At 47.2% G+C, this 25,113-nt stretch overlaps 1 protein-coding gene across 7 annotated transcripts in view; it reads left to right on the top strand.

Annotated features, from left to right (window-relative positions):
* The window catches only part of raph1a (Ras association (RalGDS/AF-6) and pleckstrin homology domains 1a), a 193,889-nt gene that overhangs the window by 50,537 nt on the left and 118,239 nt on the right, over window positions 1-25,113 (top strand). The window contains exon 1 of one of the 7 annotated variants that reach the window (XM_041200367.1): window positions 6,445-6,575. The exons of 3 other annotated variants lie outside the window; for them this stretch is intronic. In XM_041200367.1, coding sequence (XP_041056301.1) covers window positions 6,531-6,575 — 45 coding nt within the window. In that variant the 5' untranslated portion in view covers window positions 6,445-6,530. Of the gene's footprint in view, window positions 1-6,444; window positions 6,576-25,113 lie in introns of those variants that run through there. 3 more of the 7 variants (XM_041200360.1, XM_041200365.1, XM_041200366.1) reach the window with 3 other exon arrangements.

The following is a 25,113-nucleotide window of genomic DNA, read 5'->3' as shown; positions in this document are numbered from 1 at the left end:
TTGCTGCACTCCATCTTAAACAGTATAAAATCCATCACATTTCTACTTCTCTTTAGCTATGAAGAAGACTCATACGGACTCAAGACATTAACTCTCTCTCTCTCCACATCTCCTGCCAAATCTGCTGAGTGTTTCCAACATTTTCTGTTCTATTACGTAAGTTACCAGCTTCAGGTTAGAAACAATAGATCGAACAAAAGTACTTAAGAAGTCCAATTTGTTTCAGTTGACTTTGGATATATTGGTTATTGTGCTAATATCTTTGCCTGCAAGGTAGAAGAAATCCGAGACTGATATTATTGAAAATGGGATTGAGAAGTATTTGATAAGGAACTACATCAGGGGGAAAGGATAAGTAGATAGATTTATATTGAAGCTATCTGAATATATTCTGTAATCTCTAACTGTCATTGTCAGATTTAGTCTTCTGTATCTGAACTGTTGTGTGAGCAGTGTACAAATAAAAATTGATAAAGTCATAGTGAATTGAATTTAAAATAAACAGCGCCAATTTAATAATACATTGGCCGGGGCTAACTTAAATGGTAGTTTTAAAAATTAACCATCTCTACACTTATTTCGTAGTTGATGTGCACTATACAATCTCCCTTCAGACTTCATTGTTAGAAACTATTGTACAGTTTTTGGTTACCTCCAAGGGAAATCTTGTGTGGACATCTCACTATTTTTGTTTGGATACTCTTTTTAGATGCTCAGCTGACCAAAATTAAATCTGAATTAACCAATATGGCAGGCAAAAAATGCAGTAATATCTAAATGGTTGAGATATTTTTAACTGTCTAATTGTTACTTAATTTGTCAAACTTTCTGAAAACAACACTCTTAAATTTGACCTTGAAAAAGTGACAGCTAAGCCGTAGGAGAATTATGGGTCCAGCAACTGCTGGGCTCTTTCAATTTCTCGATTTTATTTTTCTCCCTGTGATCAGAATATTTGAGAATGTTTCAAAATTGAGGCAAGAAACTTTCTGCAGACTGAGCTATCTGCTCACTTCTGATCTAAAACTTCTCACTATTGTCGTTGAATGTAAGCTACTGTATTTAAGAATCCCACCACAGGCAGCTGTTCGTACCTTTTCCCTTCATGAGACCTAGAAAACTGCAGGCTAAAGTTTCCAAAAGGATTTGAGAAAGCTCTTTGAGAATTCTTTTTATGAGCTATGATTTCATTTCCATTTTATATAATGGGCTATGAGGCACTATTTCTGTGAACTCATCCGTGTGATCAAGGGTGTTTATTTAAACAAATGTTTTAAATTCACAAATCTGGTGAAGAGTGGTTTTGACACAGGCCTCCAATTTTACTCTTCTCTTTGATTTTCTCATGATTTTTCTCATTCATATTGTTTCTTGGGATGTTGCTGGCAAGGCTGGCATTTATTACCCATCCTTGTTGCCCCTGAGAAGGTGGTGCCACCTTTCTTGTGGTTTTGAACAACTGAGTCGTTTTCTGGGCCACTTCAGAGGCCAGTTAAGAGTCAACATTGTTGGTGTGAGGACTGGACTCATATAAGTCAGACTGGTTAAGGACATAGGTTTCCTTTCCAAACAGACATCAATAAACTAGTTGCTCATGTCGTGACTCTCTTAGAACATAAGAACTAGGAGTAAGCAATTCAGCCCCTTGAGCCTGCCCTGCCATTCAATATGCTCATGGTTGATCTCATTTCTGCCTCAACTCCAATTTCCTGCCCTCTCCCCATAACCTTTCAACCTGTTACTAATTAAAAATCTGTCTAGTTCCTCCTCAAATTTATTCAGGGTCCTGGCATCCACTGCACTCTGAGGTAGTGAATTCCACAGATTCATGACCCTTTGAGAAAAGTAATTCCTCCTCATCTCTGATTTAAATCTACCACCCCTTAGCCTAAAACTATGGTCTCTCATTCTAGAATGCCCCACAAGGGGAAACATCCGCTCCACGCCTACTTTGTCTATCCCCTTTATCATCTTATATACCTCAATCAGATCTCATCCTTCTAAACTCCAGCAAGTATAGGCCCAAACTACTCAATCTCTCTTCATAAGACAAACTCCACATCTCTGGAATCAATCTAGTGAACCGCCTCTGAAATACCTCCAATGCAACTACAACCTTGCTCAAGTAAGGGGACCAAAACTGTGCACAGTACTCCAGGTGTGGTCTCACCAATGCCTTGTACAGTTGCAACAACACTTCCCTATTTTTATACTCTATCCCTTTAGCAATAAATGCCAAAATTCCATTTGCCTTCCTTATTAGCTGCTGTACCTGCATACTAGCTTTCAGCGATTCGTGCACGAGGACACCCAGATCCCTCTGCACTGAAGCATGCTGAAGTTTCTCTTCATTTAAATAATAAGCTGCCTTTTTATGCTTCCAACCAAAATGGATAGCCTCACACTTATCCACGTTAAACTCTATCTGCCAAATTTTGGCCCATTCACCTAACCTGTCCATATCCATTTGTAAATTCCTTATTTCTTCATTGCAACCTACTTTCGCACCTATTTTGTTGTCATCTGCAAATTTAGCTAAAGTACCTTCTATCCCTGAATCCAAGTCATTAATATAGATTGTAAATCTTGGTGATGTTTGAGTTTGTGCTCTTTGGATGTGCTTAGCACTCTAGGCTATCAGTCCAGTAACATAACCAATATAATCCCAGAAGTGTGTGCATGGGCAGTTCCAGTAGTGAGCAGGCCATTGACTTGCTTTTGCCTACCTGGCAAGGCTAAGGCTAGTTGTATCCTCCTTGTGGTTTTTAACATTTTGGTGGCATTCATGACTTGGCTCCGTGCTTGAAGAATGGTCACTTGGATGTCATGCTGGAAGACATCCTGTGGGAAGTGTTCTAGCATCTTGACTGTTTTCAGGAGAAGGAGCCTGAATGAAAATAGCTTCAGTGGAATTTGGAAGTATTCACAGTGGGAAGAACCCAATGTTACGCAAGTTACCACCATCTCGGTGAGAACTAAAAACAACTCCGTTAATAACTTGATAGAATTGCCTGGACTATTGCCTAAACACAATGTAAGTGCATCTGCTATATATTGGCTCAGTCATCTTAAATCCTAAATGCTCCTGAATATGGTTTCATTGTTCAGTTATTGCTCTACCCATATTCTGGCATTGATTTTCCTGTCCACCATATCAGTAATGTCTGAAGAAAAGCTACAGCAGGTTAATAAACTTGATCTCTTTCCTGTGGTGTTGCTGACTGTCGTTTTTAAAATGGTATTTCCCCAAGTGTTCATGCGCCAAAGCCCCAATGTTTAAGGTTTTTCGAGTAGTGATATTTCGAAAAGTGTGGAATGCTGCTGAGAACCAGTTGTTGGTTTGGATTTCTGAAGTGCAATTTGAGATGATCCTTGTTCCAGATGAACTAATGGATACATGTTATACTGAAGCTTATGAAAGACAGTGGCATTATAGCGTACTACAGGTTTGGTTATACATTTCATTTAAAGGAGAGTTTTTCCACCCTGCCACCGTGTCTCTCCCCCACCCCCCCAACAACTTCCCCTTACCAGCATTAACCTTTATTTATTGAAACTGACTTTGCAGCATCTGCTTGATGACTAAGCCAGTAAGTGCATTGCCAAGTATAGAGCTGTGGTACATATATCAAGAAGGTCCCAAGTGCAGTCCCCAGCTTCTGCTTATTTCAGCCACTTGGCCTCCTCGCTCAACCAAAAGATGCGAAATAGCATTCAGACATTGAAACCCTGGCTGTCTGTTGTTTCCTGCTGGAAGGTGTGCATGTGTCGATTTGGGTGAACATAGGCTTGGTCCTGATTCCCAAGACTCAAATAACTTGAAAATATTCACTGTCTTATGGATGAAAAAACAGTTACTTATGGTTAGCAACTAGCACCCTTAACTATAGCCTGAGATGTGTCGGCATTGTCAGAAGAAAATTGGAAGAAAAAAATAACATGCAATTTTCGAATCATTGGCTTTCTGTGCGCTGCAAGAGTCTCTGTCTATCATGTCCCTGGAGAGCTGTGGACTTGGTCCTCTCCCTATGTCATTTTGAAAAAATAAATTTAAAATATTTATTTACTTCCATTTTAAAAGCAATTAATGGATTCTTCTTCCACTACTGTTTCCACCAGCACATTTGGTCTGACATTCAAAACATTTATCTTATCCCCTCTTGTTTGACAACAAGCTTAAGTTATGCCCTTTTACTAACCGATCTGTGAAATAACTTTCCCCTATACTTTATCAAAACCCTTTAATTTTTAATCAGCCCTCAGATCTCCTCTTAACCTTGTTGAGTAGCAATCCTGGAAATGTGCTTCAGCTATTTTCTCTTCATAATTAAAGTCGTTCATTATTGACTTCCTAGTAAATCTCCTTGCCTACTTTGTCATCTTGACAGCTTTGTGCAATTTATTATTTTTATTTTTACTCATTTTTCATGAATGAACCCAGGCCTTACTCTGGGTGGCATACTAGATTATATGGTGTTTTCACCTTCTGAAACATTGAAGTGGTTGAGGTCTGAACTGTGAGGTTTTTACCATAATAAAATAAAACTTGATATAAAGGTGATGTGTAAATCAATATTTTTTACTTTGTGCAACTTCATGGCTTCGAATGCAGTTAAACTAGTGGTTTAAATTATTTGGCTTAGCAAAGAAACTTTTTAAAGCTTGGATGAACTGAGCTGTCCAAAATTGTTCATTTGCATCATCATAATAATTGAAAATTAAGGAACTGGGAAAGGGATCACTTTGCTAAGCAAAAATATATTTAGTTTATATTGAACTAAAATGGGCTGAATAACCTTGGTCTACATTTATCTTGTGACTGTGGAAGGGAGAGCAGTCTTTTTTTTTTACACACACACACGTCACATTATAGATCATGTCCTTTATTCTGAAAACTTTTGACAGGCATGAGGAAAGTGCCTAAAGCACTAGTTAGTGCTGACTGACCAGATGTTTTGACACCAATGGTGCTCAGTATTAGATGGTTTATCAGTGCCTTGCCGGTTCCTCTGCAGAGTGTCCTGTAGATAGCACACGCTTCAGCTGTGTGGAGGAGGTCAGTGTTTAGACTGTAGGTAAAATGCTGATCAAGCAGGCTGCTTTTATCCTGGATGGTGTTGAGCTTTTTTTTTTGTGTTTCAGTAGCACTCATCCAGATAAGCGGAGAGTATCCCATCACGTTCCTGACTTATGCTTTTGAGAGAGCTTTGGGGAGTCAGGGTGGGTTAGCCTTTCTGCTACCTACAAGGCACAAGAAGCATGTTGAAATAAACAGCCTTGTTCTATTTACCAAGGACTGGTCTTGGTGAACCCTGTCAAATTCACTTTGGAGTGCTGCTGGGTTTTCTGCATCTGAATGCTTTAGATAATGACACTAATGTTTTGGTAAAGAATCTCACTACATTTCTGCTGTCACTGACAGCCTTGATTTTTAGGAGCATTTTCCCATGTAGATAGGGAGCAAAGCTATCTGCACGTGGAGTACTATAAGTTTTTCTGAAGATTACCTTCAAAGGTACAGGCAAACCATTCTTTCTGTTGAAAGGCTTGTACAGGTCAAACTGATGTGCTGGCATTGGTATCAGCTCATCTGAAAGTGGATTAAATGTGCCTGCAACCAAAGCATACAGAGTCTGCTTAAACTGATTCTGCACAATATCAATTAGCACTGTGGTAATTGTTCTTAGTTGGAGTTCAATTCACATCTGCCTTTGATTTCTCCCCATTTCTGCTGATGGCCCGCTGGGGCCTTCTGCTTAGCCCTGCTCTTGGTGCAATTTGGGGAATGCATCTTGCAGGCCCTATTTGTGTGACATAATTCCTTAGCGTGATACCGTCGCCGAGTGGCAAGCAGCTGGAAGGAATGTTTTTCATTCCCATCTCTGTCAGAGATACTTGGAATTTTGTGATGGAAGCATAGATGGAGACACTGAAAGAGACCCGATTCTTAAATATGTTGAATTGTTAACCTTATGACATATAACTCAGATTTTGAGCTGTTTGTCTCCAGATATACCTGCCATTGGTGAGAATGAGCTGTGACATTTCCACTCAGTAATTGATTACAAGTCAAAGGGTAGTGAATTGTTCTTATGCCATCTCGCAGACTGAAAAATAACTCTCACTTATTCAACAGTACTACTAGAGGTCTGCATGAGGACTTTTTTTTTGACTGTGTAAATCATATTGATTTATGTGCCAACCTGGTGAACATCCTTCTTTTGCCCCACCTTGCGTCCATGCCACTCCCAACAGTTCCAAGGGATTGATTAATGCTGCACTCAGGTCGGAATTCCTGATCTTGTGACAATTTCCACCCACAACATACATTGGTATTTAGTCTCTTGTAGCAGCAAGTAGGAAGCAGGAGTCAGGATCACTGAGGAGGGTTGTGGAGTGCTGCTGGTTTTTTGTTTAAGGACATGGGGAAATGGAAGATGCCTGAATGACTGACTGACTGAAACCTGGGCATTTGCTATGTATCAATTGTGATTTAACTTGCTGGTTTTTGATGATCACTGAAGCTCTTTATGAATCATTTCTCACTGTTCTGGTTTGGAAAAATAGAAAGGCAGGTTGGTTTTGTTTTTAAGATTTTGCACCCAGAATACATCTTGATGTTACAGACACATGACATTGTTTCTTGTGTATTCCAAGTTGAGGGCAATTTTGGAAAAGTGAGTTTTTCATTTTAAAATTGGGCAGTGAGACTCTGCCTTTTGTCTAGTGGAACTGTTGTGACATCAGGCTCGTATATTAACTGCAGCAAATGAGTGAATGAAGTCAGGGGTTTGGTCTGTGGGTCATTGTAAATTCCTGTCAGTGCTGTTTATCTGCTTGTCAGGGTATGATTATAGCTGTGTCATGCCCTGAACTGGATTGCCTCTGGCCTTTGGTTTGTTGTCCCAGAAGAGAACACAGGAAACCCCTGATGATAACAGGGAGCTAGAAGCTGAAATCATATGTTAATTTGGTGAGAGGGCGGGGGTGGGAGTGGGGGAGAAGAGGATAAGCTTTCATATATCTTTCCTATGAGCATCCGTTTGCTTTGCCTAATAGAACTGATGATCCAAAATATTAACTAACCATCTCTTTGGAGCCATCTGCTTTTATTTCAGATCTCCAGCATTCAGTTTTTCTTTCTGTAATCTGCTGTCTGCTTGTTTAATATTCTCTTAGATGACTGAAAGCAAGATGGTGACCTTTGACTTCTTATTGGGCGGGGATATGTGTTGACAAAGCAGTGTTCGTAGTGTCCTCCTGACTCTCCTCTCTTTCCTGTAATGATGTGATTGATACAGCTTTGCCAGTGTATTATAACCACAGCAGCGACCATATGTCTGTGCGACTGCTGGCCCTCTGGAGAATTCTAACAGCTAAATGGAATGCTTCTTGAAGGAATGTCTCTGATATTCTCATGACTATTGGAAGTGTGCAATACTACATTGGATTAATGTATGTAGTCTTTTTTTTCTGTCCCTTGCCTTCTTTCAACTAACCTTTTAGGACAATTTACAGAATTTATTAATCATCAGAAATCTGAAATGATTTTGAGGCTAACTGTACAACAGCATCTCCGAGTCCCAAAAATGAATTATTTTTCAGACAGGTCTGGGAGTGTACTCGAACAGCTCATTGTCTCTCTGTGTCTCTGTGTGTCTCTCTCTCCGTCCGTCTGTCTCTGTGTGTCTCTCTCTCCGTCCGTCTGTCTATGTGTGTCTCTCTCTCCGTCCGTCTGTCTCTGTGTGTCTCTCTCTCCGTCTGTCTCTGTGTGTCTCTCTCTCCGTCTGTCTCTGTGTGTCTCTCTCTCCGTCTGTCTCTGTGTGTCTCTCTCTCCGTCTGTCTCTGTGTGTCTCTCTCTCCGTCTGTCTCTGTGTGTCTCTCTCTCCGTCTGTCTCTGTGTGTCGCTCTCTCCGTCTGTCTCTGTGTGTGTCTCTCTCTCCGTCTGTCTCTGTGTGTGTCTCTCTCTCCGTCTGTCTCTGTGTGTGTCTCTCTCTCCGTCTGTCTCTGTGTGTCTCTCTCTCCGTCTGTCTCTGTGTGTCTCTCTCTCCGTCTGTCTCTGTGTGTCTCTCTCTCCGTCTGTCTCTGTGTGTCTCTCTCTCCGTCTGTCTCTGTGTGTCTCTCTCTCCGTCTGTCTCTGTGTGTCTCTCTCTCCGTCTGTCTCTGTGTGTCTCTCTCTCCGTCTGTCTCTGTGTGTCTCTCTCTCCGTCTGTCTCTGTGTGTCTCTCTCTCCGTCTGTCTCTGTGTGTCTCTCTCTCCGTCTGTCTCTGTGTGTCTCTCTCTCCGTCTGTCTCTGTGTGTCTCTCTCTCCGTCTGTCTCTGTGTGTCTCTCTCTCCGTCTGTCTCTGTGTGTCTCTCTCTCCGTCTGTCTCTGTGTGTCTCTCTCTCCGTCTGTCTCTGTGTGTCTCTCTCTCCGTCTGTCTCTGTGTGTCTCTCTCTCCGTCTGTCTCTGTGTGTCTCTCTCTCCGTCTGTCTCTGTGTGTCTCTCTCTCCCTCCCTCTCCGTCTCACTCCCTCTCTCTCCCTCTCCCTGTCTCTCTCTCCCTGTCTCTCTCTCCCTGTCTCTCTCTCCCTGTCTCTCTCTCCCTGTCTCTCTCTCCCTGTCTCTCTCTCCCTGTCTCTCTCTCCCTGTCTCTCTCTCCCTGTCTCTCTCTCCCTGTCTCTCTCTCCCTGTCTCTCTCTCCCTGTCTCTCTCTCCCTGTCTCTCTCTCCCTGTCTCTCTCTCCCTGTCTCTCTCTCCCTGTCTCTCTCTCCCTGTCTCTCTCTCCCTGTCTCTCTCTCCCTGTCTCTCTCTCCCTGTCTCTCTCTCCCTGTCTCTCTCTCCCTGTCTCTCTCTCCCTGTCTCTCTCTCCCTGTCTCTCTCTCCCTGTCTCTCTCTCCCTGTCTCTCTCTCCCTGTCTCTCTCTCCCTGTCTCTCTCTCCCTGTCTCTCTCTCCCTGTCTCTCTCTCCCTGTCTCTCTCTCCCTGTCTCTCTCTCCCTGTCTCTCTCTCCCTGTCTCTCTCTCCCTGTCTCTCTCTCCCTGTCTCTCTCTCCCTGTCTCTCTCTCCCTGTCTCTCTCTCCCTGTCTCTCTCTCCCTGTCTCTCTCTCCCTGTCTCTCTCTCCCTGTCTCTCTCTCCCTGTCTCTCTCTCCCTGTCTCTCTCTCCCTGTCTCTCTCTCCCTGTCTCTCTCTCCCTGTCTCTCTCTCCCTGTCTCTCTCTCCCTGTCTCTCTCTCCCTGTCTCTCTCTCCCTGTCTCTCTCTCTCCCTGTCTCTCTCTCTCCCTGTCTCTCTCTCTCCCTGTCTCTCTCTCTCCCTGTCTCTCTCTCTCCCTGTCTCTCTCTCTCCCTGTCTCTCTCTCTCCCTGTCTCTCTCTCTCCCTGTCTCTCTCTCTCCCTGTCTCTCTCTCCCTGTCTCTCTCTCCCTGTCTCTCTCTCCCTGTCTCTCTCTCCCTGTCTCTCTCTCCCTGTCTCTCTCTCTCCCCGTCTCTCTCTCTCCCCGTCTCTCTCTCTCCCCGTCTCTCTCTCTCCCCGTCTCTCTCTCTCCCCGTCTCTCTCTCTCCCCGTCTCTCTCTCTCCCCGTCTCTCTCTCTCCCCGTCTCTCTCTCTCCCCGTCTCTCTCTCTCCCCGTCTCTCTCTCTCCCCGTCTCTCTCTCTCCCCGTCTCTCTCTCTCCCCGTCTCTCTCTCTCCCCGTCTCTCTCTCTCCCCGTCTCTCTCTCTCCCCGTCTCTCTCTCTCCCCGTCTCTCTCTCTCCCCGTCTCTCTCTCTCCCCGTCTCTCTCTCTCCCCGTCTCTCTCTCTCCCCGTCTCTCTCTCTCCCCGTCTCTCTCTCTCCCCGTCTCTCTCTCTCCCCGTCTCTCTCTCTCCCCGTCTCTCTCTCTCCCCGTCTCTCTCTCTCCCCGTCTCTCTCTCTCCCCGTCTCTCTCTCTCCCCGTCTCTCTCTCTCCCCGTCTCTCTCTCTCCCCGTCTCTCTCTCTCCCCGTCTCTCTCTCTCCCCGTCTCTCTCTCTCCCCGTGTCTCTCTCTCTCCCCGTGTCTCTCTCTCCCCGTCTCTCTCTCTCCCCGTCTCTCTCTCTCTCCCCGTCTCTCTCTCTCTCCCCGTCTCTCTCTCTCTCCCCGTCTCTCTCTCTCTCCCCGTCTCTCTCTCTCTCCCCGTCTCTCTCTCTCTCCCCGTCTCTCTCTCTCTCCCCGTCTCTCTCTCTCTCCCCGTCTCTCTCTCTCTCCCCGTCTCTCTCTCTCTCCCCGTCTCTCTCTCTCTCCCCGTCTCTCTCTCTCTCCCCGTCTCTCTCTCTCTCCCCGTCTCTCTCTCTCTCCCCGTCTCTCTCTCTCTCCCCGTCTCTCTCTCTCTCCCCGTCTCTCTCTCTCTCCCCGTCTCTCTCTCTCCCCGTCTCTCTCTCTCCCCGTCTCTCTCTCTCCCCGTCTCTCTCTCTCCCCGTCTCTCTCTCTCCCCGTCTCTCTCTCTCCCCGTCTCTCTCTCTCCCCGTCTCTCTCTCTCCCCGTCTCTCTCTCTCCCCGTCTCTCTCTCTCCCCGTCTCTCTCTCTCCCCGTCTCTCTCTCTCCCCGTCTCTCTCTCTCCCCGTCTCTCTCTCTCCCCGTCTCTCTCTCTCCCCGTCTCTCTCTCTCCCCCGTCTCTCTCTCTCCCCGTCTCTCTCTCTCCCCGTCTCTCTCTCTCCCCGTCTCTCTCTCTCCCCGTCTCTCTCTCTCCCCGTCTCTCTCTCTCCCCGTCTCTCTCTCTCCCCGTCTCTCTCTCTCCCCGTCTCTCTCTCTATCAGCCCCGTCTCTCTCTCTCTCCCGTCTCTATCTCTCTCCGCCCTGTCTCTCTCTGCCCAGTCTCCCTCTCTCCCCGTCTCTCTCTCTCCCCGTCTCTCTCTCTCCCCGTCTCTCTCTCTCCCCGTCTCTCTCTCTCCCCGTCTCTCTCTCTCCCCGTCTCTCTCTCTCTCCCCGTCTCTCTCTCTCCCCGTCTCTCTCTCTCTCTGTCTCTCTCTCTCCCCGTCTCTCTCTCTCCCCGTCTCTCTCTCTCTCCCCGTCTCTCTCTCTCTCCGTCTCTCTCTCTCCCCGTCTCTCTCTCTCCCCGTCTCTCTCTCTCCCCGTCTCTCTCTCTCCCCGTCTCTCTCTCTCCCCGTCTCTCTCTCTCCCCCGTCTCTCTCTCTCCCCGTCTCTCTCTCTCCCCGTCTCTCTCTCTCCCCGTCTCTCTCTCTCCCCGTCTCTCTCTCTCCCCGTCTCTCTCTCTCCCCGTCTCTCTCTCTCCCCGTCTCTCTCTCTCCCCGTCTCTCTCTCTCCCCGTCTCTCTCTCTCCCCGTCTCTCTCTCTCTCCCCGTCTCTCTCTCTCCCCCGTCTCTCCTCTCTCCCCGTCTCTGTCTCTCCCCGTCTCTGTCTCTCCCCGTCTCTGTCTCTCCCCGTCTCTGTCTCTCCCCGTCTCTGTCTCTCCCCGTCTCTGTCTCTCCCCGTCTCTGTCTCTCCCCGTCTCTGTCTCTCCCCGTCTCTCTCTCTCCCCGTCTCTCTCTCTCCCCGTCTCTCTCTCTCCCCGTCTCTCTCTCTCCCCGTCTCTCTCTCTCCCCGTCTCTCTCTCTCCCCGTCTCTCTCTCTCCCCGTCTCTCTCTCTCCCCGTCTCTCTCTCTCCCCGTCTCTCTCTCTCCCCGTCTCTCTCTCTCCCCGTCTCTCTCTCTCCCCGTCTCTCTCTCTCCCCGTCTCTCTCTCTCCCCGTCTCTCTCTCTCCCCGTCTCTCTCTCTCCCCGTCTCTCTCTCTCCCCGTCTCTCTCTCTCCCCGTCTCTCTCTCTCCCCGTCTCTCTCTCTCCCCGTCTCTCTCTCTCCCCCGTCTCTCTCTCTCCCCGTCTCTCTCTCTCCCCGTCTCTCTCTCTCCCCGTCTCTCTCTCTCCCCGTCTCTCTCTCTCCCCGTCTCTCTCTCTCCCCGTCTCTCTCTCTCTCCCCGTCTCTCTCTCTCCCCGTCTCTCTCTCTCCCCGTCTCTCTCTCTCCCGTCTCTCTCTCTCCCGCTCCCCGTCTCTCTCTCCCGCACCCCGTCTCTCTCTCTCCCGTCTCTCTCTCTCCCGTCTCTCTCTCTCCCGTCTCTCTCTCTCCCGTCTCTCTCTCTCCCGTCTCTCTCTCTCCCGTCTCTCTCTCTCTCCCGTCTCTCTCTCTCTCCCGTCTCTCTCTCTCCCGTCTCTCTCTCTCCCCGTCTCTCTCTCTCCCCCGTCTCTCTCTCTCTCCCGTCTCTCTCTCTCTCTCTCTCTCTCTCTCCGTCTCTCTCTCTCCCCGTCTCTCTCTCTCCCCGTCTCTCTCTCTCTCCCCGTCTCTCTCTCTCTTCCCCGTCTCTCTCTCTCCCCGTCTCTCTTCCCCGTCTCTCTCTCTTCCCCGTCTCTCTCTTTCCCCGTCTCTCTCTTTCCCCGTCTCTCTCTCTTCCCCGTCTCTCTCTCTTCCCCGTCTCTCTCTCTCTCCCCGTCTCTCTCTCTTCCCTGTCTCTCTCTCTTCCCCGTCTCTCTCTCTCTCCCCGTCTCTCTCTCTCCCCGTCTCTCTCTCTCCCCATCTCTCTCTCCTCCCCGTCTCTCTCTCTTCCCCGTCTCTCTCTCTTCCCCGTCTCTCTCTCTTCCCCGTCTCTCTCTCTTCCCCGTCTCTCTCTCTCCCCGTCTCTCTCTCTTCCCCGTCTCTCTCTCTCCCCGTCTCTCTCTCTCCCCTCTCTCTCTCTCCCCGTCTCTCTCTCTCCCGCTCCCCGTCTCTCTCTCTCCCCGTCTCTCTCTCTCCCGCTCCCCGTCTCTCTCTGTCCCGCTCCCCGTCTCTCTCTGTCCCGCTCCCCGTCTCTCTCTCTCCCTCTCTCTCCCCGTCTCTCTCTCTCCCCGTCTCTCTCTCTCACTCGTCTCTCTCTCTCCATCTCCATCTCTCTCTCTCTCTCTGTCTCTCTCTCTCCCCGTCTCTCTCTCTCCCCGTCTCTCTCTCTCTCTCCCCGTCTCTCTCTCTCTCTCCCCGTCTCTCTCTCTCTCTCCCCGTCTCTCTCTCTCTCTCCCCGTCTCTCTCTCTCTCTCTCTCCCCGTCTCTCTCTCTCTCTCCCCGTCTCTCTCTCTCTCTCTCCCCGTCTCTCTCTCTCTCTCTCTCCCCGTCTCTCTCTCTCTCTCTCCCCGTCTCTCTCTCTCTCTCCCCGTCTCTCTCTCTCTCTCCCCGTCTCTCTCTCTCTCTCCCCGTCTCTCTCTCTCTCTCCCCGTCTCTCTCTCTCTCTCCCCGTCTCTCTCTCTCTCCCCGTCTCTCTCTCTCTCTCTCCCCGTCTCTCTCTCTCTCTCTCCCCGTCTCTCTCTCTCTCTCTCCCCGTCTCTCTCTCTCTCTCTCCCCGTCTCTCTCTCTCTCTCCCCGTCTCTCTCTCTCTCTCCCCGTCTCTCTCTCTCCCCGTCTCTCTCTCTCTCTCCCCGTCTCTCTCTCTCTCTCCCCGTCTCTCTCTCTCTCTCTCCCCGTCTCTCTCTCTCTCTCCCCGTCTCTCTCCCCGTCTCTCTCTCTCTCTCCCCGTCTCTCTCTCTCTCTCCCCGTCTCTCTCTCTCTCTCTCCCCGTCTCTCTCTCTCTCTCTCCCCGTCTCTCTCTCTCTCTCTCCCCGTCTCTCTCTCTCTCTCTCCCCGTCTCTCTCTCTCTTTCTCCCCGTCTCTCTCTCTCTCTCTCTCCCCGTCTCTCTCTCTCTCCCCGTCTCTCTCTCTCTCTCTCTCTTTCTCTCCCCGTCTCTCTCTCTCTCTCTCTCTCTCCCCGTCTCTCTCTCTCTCTCTCTCTCCCCGTCTCTCTCTCTCTCTCTCTCTCCCCGTCTCTCTCTCTCTCTCTCTCTCCCCGTCTCTCTCTCTCTCTCTCTCTCTCCCCGTCTCTCTCTCTCTCTCTCTCTCCCCGTCTCTCTCTCTCCCCGTCTCTCTCTCTCCCCGTCTCTCTCTCTCTCTCTCTCTCCCCGTCTCTCTCTCTCTCTCTCTCTCCCCGTCTCTCTCTCTCTCTCTCTCTCTCCCCGTCTCTCTCTCTCTCTCTCTCTCCCCGTCTCTCTCTCTCTCTCTCTCTCTCCCCGTCTCTCTCTCTCTCTCTCCCCGTCTCTCTCTCTCTCCGTCTCTCTCCCCGTCTCTCTCCGTCTCTCTCCCCGTCTCTCTCTCTCTCTCTCCCCGTCTCTCTCTCTCCCCGTCTCTCTCTCTCTCCCCGTCTCTCTCTCTCTCTCTCTCCCCGTCTCTCTCTCTCTCTCTCCCCGTCTCTCTCTCTCTCTCTCCCCGTCTCTCTCTCTCTCTCCCCGTCTCTCTCTCTCTCTCCCCGTCTCTCTCTCTCTCTCCCCGTCTCTCTCTCTCTCTCCCCGTCTCTCTCTCTCTCTCCCCGTCTCTCTCTCTCCCTCCCCGTCTCTCTCTCTCCCTCCCCGTCTCTCTCTCTCCCTCCCCGTCTCTCTCTCTCCCTCCCCGTCTCTCTCTCTCCCTCCCCGTCTCTCTCTCTCCCTCCCCGTCTCTCTCTCTCCCTCCCCGTCTCTCTCTCTCTCTCCCCGTCTCTCTCTCTCCCTCCCCGTCTCTCTCTCTCTCTCCCCGTCTCTCTCTCTCTCTCCCCGTCTCTCTCTCTCTCTCCCCGTCTCTCTCTCTCTCTCCCCGTCTCTCTCTCTCTCTCTCCCCGTCTCTCTCTCTCTCTCTCCCCGTCTCTCTCTCTCTCTCCCCGTCTCTCTCTCTCTCTCCCCGTCTCTCTCTCTCTCTCTCCCCGTCTCTCTCTCTCTCTCTCCCCGTCTCTCTCTCTCTCTCTCCCCGTCTCTCTCTCTCTCTCTCCCCGTCTCTCTCTCTCTCTCCCCGTCTCTCTCTCTCTCTCCCCGTCTCTCTCTCTCTCTCCCCGTCTCTCTCTCTCTCTCCCCGTCTCTCTCTCTCTCTCCCCGTCTCTCTCTCTCTCTCCCCGTCTCTCTCTCTCTCTCCCCGTCTCTCTCTCTCTCTCCCCGTCTCTCTCTCTCTCTCCCCGTCTCTCTCTCTCTCTCCCCGTCTCTCTCTCTCTCTCCCCGTCTCTCTCTCTCTCTCCCCGTCTCTCTCTCTCTCTCCCCGTCTCTCTCTCTCTCTCCCCGTCTCTCTCTCTCTCTCCCCGTCTCTCTCTCTCTCTCCCCGTCTCTCTCTCTCTCTCCCCGTCTCTCTCTCTCTCTCCCCGTCTCTCTCTCTCTCTCCCCGTCTCTCTCTCTCTCTCCCCGTCTCTCTCTCTCTCTCCCCGTCTCTCTCTCTCTCTCCCCGTCTCTCTCTCTCTCTCCCCGTCTCTCTCTCTCTCTCCCCGTCTCTCTCTCTCTCTCTCTCCCCGTCTCTCTCTCTCTCTCTCTCCCCGTCTCTCTCTCTCTCTCTCCCCGTCTCTCTCTCTCTCTCTCCCCGTCTCTCTCTCTCTCTCTCTCTCTCTCTCCCCGTCTCTCTCTCTCTCTCTCTCTCTCTCTCTCTCCCCGTCTCTCTCTCTCTCTCTCTCTCTCTCTCTCTCCCCGTCTCTCTCTCTCTCTCTCTCTCTCTCTCTCCCCGTCTCTCTCTCTCTCTCTCTCTCTCTCTCCCCGTCTCTCTCTCTCTCTCTCTCTCTCTCCGTCTCTCTCTCTCTCTCTCTCGCTCTCCCCGTCTCTCTCTCTCTCTCTCTCTCTCTCTCTCTCCCCGTCTCTCTGTGTTGCTACTTTACATCTGGTGCTGTGCATTAGATATATCATCTGTTATCCTGCACCATGCTTAGCCAAATGCACGCCTGTATGCTTTGAATATTCTTTTTGTAAAAATTCATTCGTGGGATGTGGGCTTCACTGGCTGGACCAGAATTTATTGCCTGTCTCTAATTGCCCCTTGAGAAGGTGGTGGTGAGCTGCCTCCTTGAACTGCTGCAGTCCATGTGGTGTAGGTACACCCAAGTGCTGTTAGGGAGAGAGTTCCAGGATTTTGACCCAGTGACAGTGAAGGAATGGTGATGTATTTCCAAGTCAGGACCGTGTGCAGGGGAACTTAGGGTGGTGGTGTTCCCATGTATCTGCTGCCCTTGTCCTTCTAGATGGTAATGGTCGTGTGTTTGGAAAGTGCTGCCTAAAGAGCCTTGGTGAATTCCTGCAGTGCGTCTTATAGATGGTACACACTGCTGACACTGTGTGTTGATGGTGGAGGGAGTGAATGTTTTTGTATGTGATGCCAATCAAGTGGCTGCTTTGTCTCGGATGGTGTCAAGCTTCTTGTGTTGTGGGAGATGCACTCATCCAGACAAATGGGGAGTATTCCATCACACTCCTGACTTGTGCCTTTGTAGATGGTGGACAGGCTTGGAGAGTCAGGAAGTCAGTTACTCGTTGCAGGATTCCTAGCCTGTCACCTGTTGTAGCAGCTGAACATGGTTGGGCTGAGGACACTGCCCTGAGGAACTCCTGTAGTGCTGTCCTGGAACTGAGATGACTGATTTCCAACAACCACAATCATCTTCCTTTGTGCTAGGTATGACTCCAACCAGCGGAGAGAGTTCCCCCTGATTCCCATTGACTCCAGTTTTGCTAGGGCTGCTTGATGCCACACTCAGTCAAATGATGCCTTGATGTCAAGGACAGTCATTCTCATCTCACCTTGGGAGTTCAGCTCTTTTGTCCATGTTTGAACCCAGGCTGTAATGAGGTCAGGAGCTGAGTGGCCCTGGCAGATCCCAAACTGGGTGTCAGTGAGCAGGTTATTGCTAAGCAAGTGCTGCTTGATAGCACTGTTGATGACCCCTTCCATTACTTTACTGATGATTGACAGTAAATTGATGGGGCGGTAATTGGCCAGGTTAGACTTGTCCTGCTTTTTGTGTACAGGACATACCTGGGCAATTTTCCACATAGCCAAGTAGATGCCACTGTTGTAGCTGTCCTGGAACAGCTTGGCTAGGGGCGTAGCAAATTCTGGAGCACAAGTCTTCAGCACTATTGCTGGAATATTGTCAGGGCCCATAGCCTTTGCACTATCCAGTGCCTTCAGCCGCTTCTTGATATCACGTCGAGTGAATCGAATTGGCTGGAGACTGGCATCTATGATGCTGGGGACCTCTGGAGGGGGCCGAGATGGATCGTACACTCTGCATTTCTGGCTGAAGATTGTAGCAAATGCTTCAGCCTTAACTTTTGCACTGATGTGCTGGGCTCCTCCATCATTGAGGATGGGAATATTTTTGGAGCCTCCTCCTCCCATGAGTTGTTTAATTGTCCTCCACTGTTCACGGCTGGATGGGGCTGGACTGCAGAGCTTAGCTCTGATCTGTTGATTGTGGGATTACTTAGCCCTGTCTATCACTTGCAGCTTATACTGTTTGGCACGCAAGTAGTCATGTTATAGTTTCACCAGGTTGACACCTCATTTTTAGGTATGCCTGGTGTTGCCCCTGGCATGCCCTCCTGCACTCTTCATTGAACAGGGTTGATCCCCTGGGTTGATGGTAATGGTAGAGAGGGCCATGAGGTTACAGATTGTGTTCAAGTACAATTCTGCTGCTGCTGATGGCCCACAGCACCTCATGGTTGCCCAGTCTTGACTTGCTAGATCTGTTCAAACTCTATCCCATTTAGCACGGTAGTAATGCCACACAACACGATGGAGGGTATCCTCAATGTGAAGGTAGGGCTTCGTCTCCACAAGGACTATACGATGGTCATTCCTAACGATATTGTCGTGGATAGGTGCATCTGCGGCGAGCAGGTTGCTGAGGATGAGGTCAAGTATGTTTTTCCTCCTTATTGGTTCCCTCACCACCTGCTGCAGACCCAGACTAGCAGCTTTGTCATTTAGGACTCTGCCAGCTTGATGCTGTACTGGTCAGTACAGTGGTGCTACCGAGCCACTCTTGGTGATGAACATTGAAGTCCCCCACCCAGGGTGTATTCTGCACCCTTGCCACCCTCTGTGCTCCCTCCACGTGATTTTCAGCATGGAGGAACACCGATTCATCAGCTGAGGGAGGGTGATACGTGATAATCAGCATGAGGTTCTGATGCCCTGAGACTTTGTGGAGTCCAGAGCCAATGTTGAGGACTCCCTCCTGATTGCATACCACTGTGCCGCCACCTCTGCTGGGTCTGCCCTGCCAGTGGCATGGTGATGGTGGTGTCTGGGACATTACCTGTAAGATATGATTCTGTGAGGATGACTATGTCACTTTTGGCACTAGCCCCTAGATATTATTGAGGAGGACTTTGCAGGGTTGGCAGGGCTGAGTTTGCCATTGTCGTTTCCAGTGCCTAGGTCGATGCCGGGTAGTCCGTTCGGTTTCATTCCTTTTGTGAGACTTTGTAGCGGTTTGATACAACCGAGTGGCCTGCTAGGCCATTTCAGAGTCAACCACATTGCATGGGTCCAGAGTCACATGTAGGCCAGACCAGGTAAGGATGGCAGATTTCCATCCCTAAAGGAAGGAAAAGGACATTCGTGAACCAGATGGGTCTTTACAACAATTGACATGGTCATCATTTAGACTTTTAATTCTAGATTTTATTGAATACAAATTCCACCATCGTGGTGGAATTTGAACCCGGCTCCCCAGACCAATACCCTGGGCCTTTGGATTTTTAGCCCAACGACAGTACCACTACGCCATTGCCTCCCCTCCCTGCATTTCAACTGTAATCGCTGTTTCTTACTAGTTTTAATTGTCTCTTCCAATACTGTAATTACCTTGAATTATCTGCTAAAGTTACGTTGGGTTTGCATTCCTGAATTCAGTGGTTTGATGAGAAATTACTGCTAACACAGGCTTCAGTCCTTTGTGTCTTCCTTTGCTGTTCGGAGTATTGATTACCCGTGTTAAATGGGGTAGAGTGTCCACTTGCTGCAGCTCCTCCTCCCTTGTGAGAGAAGTCTAAAGATGTTTTCCACGTGTGGTCAGTATTAAATTATGCAATGCTTGGTGCATTGACCTCTTTAGAACATTTCTTGGGAGCTTGGTGACTCAATTGATTTTTTTTCAAATATTTTTCATGAGGTAGATGCTCAGTCTTTTTAAACAATTGTGCTTCGGTCTTCTAAGTAGATCATAGCCACGTGCTCCTGAAGTTGTAGAAACTGTTCTGCAGTACTGTATGGGGTTTTGGGACTGTGGGTGTTGTCATTCTGCATTGTGAAACATATTCCATAGCAGCTGGAGCAACAAGAAAAACAAGTGTGCATGTGGTGTTTTTGAAGTCTACTGGTTGTATTTGTTGCCCCATGACAAGAAAAGTATATTGGTGATTGAGCACAGAGCTGTTAAGCAGCTCAGCGAGGCAGGAAACGTTACTGCTTGTACCTCCAACCGCAGTGTTTAGATAGGCATTAGTGCTGATGATGTCTCTGGAGGTATCAAAGAGAGGTCTCTTTTGGTTACACTTTGGATCCTCTAAAGGCAGCAGTGCCACTTTGCCTACTTTACTTTACATGCTGTGCCGGCATAGACTAAATGTAGTATAACACGGCTTCAAGTGCAATTGAAGTATGGTTCCTAGCTACCACAATTTGGACTGCCAATGCTTTAAATAAACTGAATACTCACTTATTACTGTAAGCTTGCCTACAAATGCAGAAGTACCTTTCAAGGGAATCCCTGTAAAGCACTGGAAAGAAGACACACCATTCAGGACTTGTGTCTGGGTTGCAGAAATACCTGTCTATCCCTCTGAATATGAAAGCCCCTATAGCAATAACATTGCTACACCTTTCTCGTGGCCCTCTGCATAGCCAATTTCTCATAACATTGTGGATTTGCTCCTGACTGCTCTCTTCTCCCCCAACCCCCCAAAGGCGTCATCACCCTCATTAATGTTAAACACTGAAGACAAAGATGGTGGTTATCTTTGCTTCTGGAGTAGTGCTGGTTTTGGAAACGAAAGTGAGGTCCAGCCTGTTCTGGTGGATGGCTGGTTGAGAATAGAGACTTTAAAAGAGAAAAGGACAGAATAAGGTGAGATTCTTGGAGAAGGCACCAGATGAGTAGGAGCAGAAACCAAAAGTGATTTGATGATATGGCCACACTGTTGTTTGAATGAGGGAGGTGGAAATATAAACAGGCAAAGAGACATCAGTATGGGGCAACATGGTGCCAGTTGTGAGTCAAGTTTGGCAAAGCTGTGATGCTAGTGCAATTATCCACAAGAAAATTGATCAAAAGGGTGTTGCTGATGAGTCTGTGGGACATTCTGTCAGGAAATAGAGGGGAAGGATGGGTGGATTGCGAGGAGGTTTACAAAATTAGGCTCCAGTAGACTCTGTGAGAAAAGGACAGTGAGGGAGAAGGATTGGGGAAGTTAGGGTTGCTGTTCGTAAGGAGGCAGCAACAAGTCCCTCAGTGGGCCCTTTCGAGAATGTTTGGAGCAGGCCATGAATGAAAGCCCAGAAACACATGGATTGGGCACTATTGTCCGGGGTTTGGGGGGGGCGGCGGGGGGGGGGATGGTGCATGAATGAAGGCTAAATAGCTTGTAAATAACCTCTGGGTCATGCTCGGTACCCTGGCTTACATCATACATTATTTATGTCTAATTTCAAAGATATGAGTAATTCAGAACAGATGTAATGGGGAAAACATTTGCATTGTTAGGTAGGCCTAATCATAGAATTATCAATTATACTCCCTGACTAAGTTACATGAAGTCAACATGTGCTGGCTGTTATTTTTAAGTCTATTTCTTTGAGATGTGCATAGAGTTTATTTGGGATTGTTTTAAATAATTAAGCAGGGCAAAATTAAAATATTACATGACAAAGCTGGTACTGTAAGCAAAACCTGAACTGGTGACTCTTCACATGTTTGATCTGGAACTTAGCTGTTTGTTAAAATCTAGCCTGGGGGTGAAATTACTGATTTAAGGCCTTGGGGAAATGACTGGAGGTTGGAGATGCATTATAAATGATTCTATTGATTTTTTTTTTCTTCTTAAGATCAAATAATCAGTAATTTTAAAAATTTAGTCTGACAGATGAGGGAGGTAGACCTGATGTTTGAATGAGTTAGAGAATGCAGGAAGAGGCTAGAGTGATTCTCAAGGCAATAATCCAATTGAGATTCGGCTGGTATCTTCAGGCATTTTATATTGATACTGCACTCTCGGTAGCAGGCATAAGATGGGTGCTGCTAGCACTCTCATTATAAAGAGGTCATTCCTGTTCTTCAGTACCCTGTCTTTTCCAGGATTCCAAAAGCAGCTGTTGAGCAAACCCTAAACAGAAGGTTCCTATTGACCTGCCAGCAGACCGAGTGGGAACTGCAACCATGATGGTGAAGAAAAAAGACGAATGGAGATCAAGAGTCATGGATCTTTACTTGCATGCTGCTCTCTTGATTCATGGTGCCAGTTACAAAATGCCTGTAGATATTCATAAACATTGAGGCTGAATTTCTGCCTGTAATCCTTTGCTGCTTAGTCAGAATTTTGATTAGTTTTTTTAAGCTGTTGCTGACTTGTCGCCTCTGTTGGGTAATAACGGAGGAGCTCCAAATGTAGGTTTGGGTCTGTTTCTGCAAAGTTGTCCCAGAACCCTTTTGTGAGGGCTGCATGTAGAAATATGTAAAGCCAGAACGCAGACAGACATAGCCCTTTGACTCACCCGTGTCCATGTTGATGTTTATTCTCCATGTAAGCAATAGTTTTCATTACATTTAACCACCATGTTTGCATTATCCACTCAACCCCATCTCTCCTTCATTCATCAATCTAATCTTAAATGTTAACACACAATTTTACCTCAACCACTACCTATGGAAGTAAATCCCATAACCCCTCAATTCTCTGAAGATATTCTGAAGTAGAGAATTCTGCTTTCTTAATACTGGCTGAAGGAGCTCTCATTCTTGACCCCTCTACTACCCGGGAGGGTCTGTTTCTATCTATTCTCTCATAACTTTAAATACTTCTATCATATTGCCTCGCAATTTGTATTGTTCCAATAAAAAAAGACCCAATTTCTTATAATGATCTTTGTATTTCTTTGCATTCTCTGGGATGCAGTTTGGCACAATATACCTATAGTGTGGGGCTCAAACCTGCACTTGTATTTTTCTAAGGGTTGGCTCTTGTATCTTTATTGGCGCTTGTATTCTTTACCACTAGAACTAAAGTCTAGGATTTTGTTACTTTTTTGCAGCCTTATCCACCCAAGGTGCTGCCTGTAATGAATGTCCTGTGAAAGTTTAGCCCAAAACCTTCTGCTCTTTAGCATCACTGTACTTACTTCCATTTAGAGTATTATGACTTTTTACCAAAGTGCATCATCTGGCACTTACTGACATTGGATTCCTTCTGCCACTCTTTAAGCCATTTCCTCTCGGCCTTTGATCTTCCAAAGATTTAACTACACAGCCTAGTTTGCAACACCTACATTCTTGGATACCACTCCCTCTAGGCCAATGTCCAAAACATTGATATACACATTAGTGGCTCCAAAACTTAACCCTCGAGGACATTGCTACCCATTTCCGACAGCTCTGAAAAAATTGCCCTTGAACCCATGCTGGTTTCTCCCTTCTGACCAATTTTGAATCCAGTTTGCCACCCTACAGCAAATTCCATATCAGTTAATTTACTCTACTCATCTCTTGTCGAGGGCTTTCCTGAAGTCCAAGTGCACTACATCGTTGCATTTCCTCCATTGATCACATTACCTCTACAAAGAATTCTGAGGCCTGTTGTGCACAATCATCCCTGTTAATATATTACAGCAGATGTTTGTGTTGTTTCTTTTTATACAGAAAAGAAGCACTGCATTGTAATTGAGACTGCCTGGAAATGTGCATGTGCTTTGGGAAGAACTCCTGATGTGCAGATTAATTAAGGACCTGCTTTTTGGTGTGTGATGGAAGGCTGTGCAATCTCAAATACTCTTGAGCTGTTCCTTTTGGTCTTTATTTGAGGTGAGACTGAGATTTGGCTAGTTATCAGTTTTGAGGATATCCCCAGCCAAGCCCAAGCAGTCTGTTTGAACTAATGAACATTTTAAGGTGGAGCAGCACAGGAATTCTGTTAATTGGAAACCCGGTTAACCTTTGAAAGAAAAATGTTGCGCCCTCACCTGCCTTTTTTCAGTCTACGAACCCTGAGGTGAAATATAGGTTCCATATCACTCCCCAGATTGGACTGAGCATGGATTTGTTCTAGTCTGGGTGGCTCAGTCCCACACAGTGTATTTAACTCCGCTATTGATGGGAGCCTCCGTCTAATACTGCCAAGGATCTGCATGAATCCAAATTCACACCACTGAAGCACCAAATGGAAAGGTTGATATTTAATAGTCATGGTGAGCTCTACAAGTAATGAGAGGTGGTGGTTTGGTCTTGGCCTTCTGTCTGATGCTTGGAATGTGCTGCAGATTTTATAAAAAGGAAAACATGAATGTTGCAAAATCTAAAATGGAAACTGCAAACATTGGTTATACAGAGCAGTTGATCAACCTATACTCATGTTGTTAGCCCTGCACTATACTTGCAGGATTTTCTGTTCTAACAATGAATATATGCAAATGTGAGTGATTTCCATGAGTTCTTCAAACATGGCTATTTTGATTCTCTAGAAAACATTAGAAGAATTGAATAATCATGCAGCTGATATTGCTCCAACGCTTTCGTTCTTCTAGTATTAGATTTTTTTTTTTGTTTGCTTTTGGTTGCTCTAACTGAAACATGTTTTCCTTTGGGTTAAACTATTGTTTTTCATTAATTTATTTAAATTATCATAATTTTCTACTTAATTGTGATGGGCATTGTTTAGTAAACCAGTTGGATATTTTCAGAATATTCTTAAAATCAACCAAAGGATTATCAGAATATGGAATGTAAATAGTTCTTAAAGTTGTCAATTGCAGCATTTCAGGGGGAGTTAAATAAAAAGCAATTATTAAAAATTCTGGTGAATAGGCAGGGATTGGGATTGGCTGTGAAATGGAGTTGGCACCAGAAAATTACTTCTGTTCTATACTGAGTTCTTATGATTTGCGACCAGGCATATTTAGAATTACATGCTAGATTCACACAGGTCACTAGTGATCGTGTATGGGTGGCTTTTTGTTTGGAATCTTCAAATGATGTAAGTGCGCAGCTTTCTTTTGGGTGAAGGGAGGCAAGGGGTGTGGTGAGAAATTTGCTATAGTGACTACCTTTAGCATAGGGAGTACAACTGAGAAGGAACATTTGATCTATTTTAGTTTATCCAGTTAAACTATAAGGCCCTCAATTACAGCATCCAGTTACTTTAATGATTCCAGCATTTCCACCTTCATTATTATATGTGGAAGCCCATTCCATGTGGTGTTCACACTGTGTGAAGAACTTCCTGATGTTGGTCCTAAATTTGAAGCTTGAGTTTGAATGTGTCCCCCTGTCCCAAGTTCTTTGTTTAGTTCAGTTTTCTGACTTGCCTTTACCATGTGCATTACTAAATTAAACTTGTATAAGAACATCTCTTGATGCTTTCTTTCAAGACTGAACAGCTTAGGTTTCTTCCATCTCTCCATATAATGAACTTTAAAGCTAGGGATCCTTTTTGTCCTTATGCTTCTCAGATATCCAGAGTTGGTTCAGGTAACATGAGGAGTGGTCTAACCAGATCATTGTGCAGTTGTTCACCAATTCCTCTGACTCTTCCTGTTTTAGACATAACGTTCAACATTCTGTTGAACTTGTAGACTGCTGCACTGTTTTGGGTGTTTTGAGCTTTGATTCTAAATTCCTAAACATAGATATTGTACAGTCGATCTGTGTGAATGAAGTATATAATTTAATGAAAGTTATAGATATTTGGTACATTGTCACAAAGTTATTATTAGACTTGCTGTGACTGAGTTGGGAAAGAGTGAAAATTAGCCAAGACTCCCACTCCTGATAATTGTTCATTGTCACCTACTGCAAAGTGTGTATGTGCTCTGCAATACTTACTCCACAGTCGATTCACTCATTGTTCCCTGCTTGGGCTCCCACGTGTAGAATGGCCACTTGAGCGAGATGCAAAAGACACCTTAAGGAGAGAAGAAAATTGTTGAGGGAAAAAAATTGCCAAAACTATTTTGTCTGCAGAACCCGTTAGCATTTCTTAGATAAAAGTGAAATACTGAGGATGCTGGAAATCTGAAACAGAAGTTGCTGGAAAAGCAAGTTCTGAAGAAGAGTCATATGGACTCGAAACGTTAACTTTGTCTTTCCCTCCACAGATGCTCTCAGACCTGTTGAGTTTTTACAGCAATTTTTGTTTTTGTGG

This window comes from Carcharodon carcharias, chromosome 12, assembly GCF_017639515.1.
Source record: "Carcharodon carcharias isolate sCarCar2 chromosome 12, sCarCar2.pri, whole genome shotgun sequence".
In the NCBI taxonomy this organism is placed as follows: Eukaryota; Metazoa; Chordata; class Chondrichthyes; order Lamniformes; family Lamnidae; genus Carcharodon; species Carcharodon carcharias.
This window is presented reverse-complemented; position numbering and strand designations above follow the sequence as displayed.